Genomic DNA, 4,180 nt, shown 5'->3' on the forward strand with positions numbered 1-4,180 from the left:
CCTGGCCTTGCCGACGCTCCACTCCAGAAATAGCAGCTCCGATGAAGATAGGCGCGAACCATTCAGCGGCCATTTCCCCATATCCTGATGCTCCACGTCGAGACGAGAAGAAGAGACATGTACGTTACGTGGCGCAAGCGTACAAAAGCTGGCGATTCTGGAACCTGATATGAAGCCGCAAGCTTTAAAGAGAGAAAAACAAGCCTTGATCAGGTTCTTGGCATCTGTCCAGAATGGAAATTTCAAGAGCCTATTTACGTACAAGCGTCCAAGCACTGGTATCTGTCCATATATATTTGCTTATACGCGGAAAAGAAAAGGCTGCAGGGAAATTCATTCGTTTATAATTATATACCCATGATTTCCATGGTATGTACACTAGGTGAGGAGGTGGGCGAGTGGCGACAGAGAAGAGGACTAGTAGAGCGCCAGGCAGCCAGCCAAAAATGGAAGGTGGTGTGGGCCCAGCGAGCCACGTGGGCGCCACTCCGCTGGGGCCCTGCCGCACCTGGGAGCGCACGTGGCCGGGCCCGACAAAATTTGGCGTCGCGATCCTGAGACGAAGACAAATCCGTGGATCGGGTCAGGCCGCCTCCTGGGCCGCGGTTTGGGCCGGCGTCGGTGGGGAGAGCCACTGGGTGAAGGCGTCGAGGGTGCGCGTGTCGGCGCGGTAGTGGCGCTGCGTGAAGCGCATGAAGTCGGCCCATGTGAAGTCCGGGTACCGGCGCGGCGAGGCGGCGGCGGCGATGGCCGGCGGCGGGCGCACCACGCGGTCGGCGCGCGGGCAGAGGAAGAAGGCCAGGGACCGCCGCTCCTGGCGCTGGTTCACCACCGCCCGGTGCAGGCAGCTCTTGTACCGCCCGTTCGACAGAGCCTGCATGCATGCATCGGAACATAGGTTAGATGATGGATGAAACAAGCCGGCGAGTTAGACCGCTCTCATGGCTGGTTGCGGCGCCCATTCCATTGACGGCTAATCATTTGCGCCGCCCAGCCCAGGTGCAAGTTGGCGAAGAATCCCAGTACGATCTTTCACTGTCGAACAAGCACGAAATGCAGTAGCCAAAAAAAAAAAGCTGTAAATAAAATGGAACTGACGCATCACTCCGGCGGGGGCTACGTAGGTACATGTGGGAGCCACGCGACGACGGCGGCAGCGCCCACGTGACGGCCGACCCCCGACGGCGACGGCGGAGGCGGGCCGGCGTCGCCCTCGTCGCCGCGAAGGAAACAGCGACGGATGCAGTGGGGAGACGAATCAGCTACCAATGGCGACCGGTGCGAGGGACGACACAGTGACGTCGGAGCCCCGCACAGTGCGCACGCACGCACGAGAGAAAATTGCCACCGCACCACAGGAGGAAGAAGCGATGGAAGAGATCGGAGAGAAAGGAGATCAAGACATCAAGTCGACACCTCCATCGGGCACCCACCCCTGTGTATAGCGCCAAGGTAGGACGGGGGCGAAAACGACGAGCGCGCGCGCGCATGCACCTGGGTTGCCCCGCCACCGAAAGCGCCATCACCACCGCATCCGCATCCTCATCACCGGCGCTACTGTACAAACTAACCCCCTTCCACATGGCTCCAAACTCGATCGCCGCAACCAACAAGATACTCTCACGCCTCGCGATCCCCTATCTTTTCTCCGCCTCTAATTGGCTCACCCTCACTGCTCGCATCGATCGCAGCCTTTTTGGACGGATGGATTAGATCATTAGATAGACCTCAGGCCCTACTTTCAGAGGCCACTAGAAATGGAGGCAACTCCAAGTTATGTGGTGGCTACCTTGCATTGGATTCATGTCTTCTTCATCTTCATGGCTAGCTCTTCAGAACTCCTACCACGGGACTGGAGGATGTCATTATCAGTACAAACGGCGAGGTTAACCTGCCCGTAGGGACGTTTAGTTGGACGCTAGTAGCACCGATCGGGCATCTCCCAGGAATGAATCATGATCAATCACTTGGTCACTGCTGCTAATGTCGCTATGTCTGGATCGATGTCAGTTCCGACAAGGGGACCCGGACGACCGTGTAACCGCTAACTACCGCTTGTAATTTAAACCTGTCTAATCTATCTAATAAGTAAAGCGCTGATTGGACGCCAGAGAAAATAACTTCACTAGCCATAGTGCAAGTAATTTCACTAGTAACTTCGAGTCCAACGCAACAAATTTAACTATGTGGCAGTGCGTTAATGCGAAAAGAGGTGGACAGAGTATAACATAGCTAATTACTGTAACATCACACTTTTCAAGGCATAATGAGTCTATAAGCTAATTAATGAATCTATCTATGATATTACCTTGATGTTACTATGCATTATGAAGGAAGTAACATAGACTAATGACACTAGCCTAAATTACTATGCACTATGACCATGACGGTTCAATTCTCGACCGACTCCTAATTCATATCGAAAAAATACGATTGCACCAAGATTTGTCATAACATGAGTTCGAAATTCCAACATGTATTTTTATAGCTACATATGAGGTTGCAACCGAGAATTTTTTTTTCCAGAGGATTCTAGGCTGCAAGTGCGACCTGAAAATAAATCAAGTCATGTCAGCTGCTTTACGTTGATAGTCCTACCAGTGGTTCTCTTGTTAGGAAACACAGTAATCACGCGTCCTGTCAGTGGGCTACTACCACAATCCCTTTCGTTTTTGTTTGGAAACAGCAGGGCAGTTTTTATGGTCTGGTTCGCTCGTTGGGAAGCAGAGCACAGCTAGCGGAACAGAGCACTGCTAGTTGACCACTGTGACGACTACTGTTAGTAGAGTTAAGTGGGTAACTAGAAAGTAGGCGATCGAATTAGTTTGATTACCATGAACGTGTCGCCGATGTTGATGACCATGGCCCCCGGGACGGGCCGGACGGGGCGCCAGTCGCCGTCGACGAGGACCTCCAGCCCTCCGACGTCGTCCTGGAGGAGGATGGTGAGCGCCGTGGGGTCGCAGTGCGGCCCTGTCCCCAGCGTGCGCTCCGGCTCCGGGCACGGCGGGTAGTAGTTGCACCGCATGATGGAGCTGCTGTCCGCGAAGAACTCCCGGTAGTACCCGCGCTCCACGCTCAGGCTCAGCTCCAGAAGCTCCATGATCGTCAGTGAGAGCTCCTTCATCTTCTCGCAGTACTCCTGGTACACCCTCCTACACATCCACACGTGTTCACTACGTATAAGCGGCAGTACGTGGGCACGGATCCAACGTACGATCGATCGAAACGACAAATGCAATGGCGGAGATTAGTTCCTAGCTGGATAGGAGACAGAGTGGATGTATTCCTTACCCCATTGGCTCGAAGTCCTCGCCGAGGGTGCTGGTGAAGTAGTCGACGACGACGGGCGCCGCGGCGGTGTCCTGGAAGCCGAAGGAGAGGGTCTCCTTCCAGGGGAGCTTGGAGGCGAACCGGTCCGCGTGCGCGCTCGTGTACCCGGACACAGTCCCGGGCACGCGGCGCGCGCGCTGCTTCTCGGCCAGCGGCAGCCGGAAGAAGCCGTTCGCGCTCTCCAGCGCCGCGCGCGCCAGGGCCTCGTCCACGCCGTGGCCAGACACCTGGAAAAACCCGTGCGTGGCGCACGCGGAAGCCACCTGCGCCACGGCGCGGCGAAGCCCCGCGGCATCGTCATTGCGCAGCACGCTCACGTCGACCACCGGCACGCCCAACTCCTCCGCTGTGGTTGGGCACGCCTCGGCGTGCGGCCACACGAATGGGGCCGGGATATTCGGCTCCCGACGGAGGTCGTACACCGAGGCGGCCGCGGCGCCACCGCTCTTGCTGATGACGGCCTTGGCCGCGGATGGGTCAATGCTGGGGGCGGAAGGGCGGAGGAGGAGGGGAGGCGCGGGGCTGGTGTCCATGAGCGCAGACGAGCGCGCGCTGCAGTGAGGCGGGTGGGACAGGGTTGTTACTTGCTGTGCGGGCTGGAGCACCATGAGATTAGAGATGTGTGAGCTAGCTGCGGGTGAGTGTGCGGGAGACTGTCTGGGATGGTAGGGTATTTGTAATGGGGGAAGAGAGGGAGATGACAATGGAGGGAGAATATATTTGGAGGGACGCCAATACCGGGCCCATGACAACAGGACAAGAAGCACCATGGAGAGAATGGGATAAAAACTCTTTCTTCCTTCCCTACAAGAGACTATCTCCATCACCGTCCGATCCTGCTTTGAGA

General features: G+C 56.4%; 1 protein-coding gene across 1 annotated transcript; it reads right to left on the reverse strand.

The window, feature by feature from the left end:
- Positions 1 to 583: 583 nt before the first annotated feature.
- On the reverse strand, positions 584 to 3,980 carry LOC124688297 (gibberellin 20 oxidase 2-like). Its single transcript, XM_047221990.1, has 3 exons — positions 3,295 to 3,980; positions 2,834 to 3,155; positions 584 to 874 (listed from the first exon to the last, which is right to left on the reverse strand). Exons 1-3 carry the CDS (start codon positions 3,939 to 3,941, stop codon positions 584 to 586), a joined length of 1,260 nt encoding a protein of 419 aa, XP_047077946.1. The 5' UTR covers positions 3,942 to 3,980.
- Positions 3,981 to 4,180: the final 200 nt, after the last annotated feature.

The sequence above is a fragment of the Lolium rigidum genome, chromosome 2 (genome assembly GCF_022539505.1).
Source record: "Lolium rigidum isolate FL_2022 chromosome 2, APGP_CSIRO_Lrig_0.1, whole genome shotgun sequence".
NCBI classification, from domain to species: Eukaryota; Viridiplantae; Streptophyta; class Magnoliopsida; order Poales; family Poaceae; genus Lolium; species Lolium rigidum.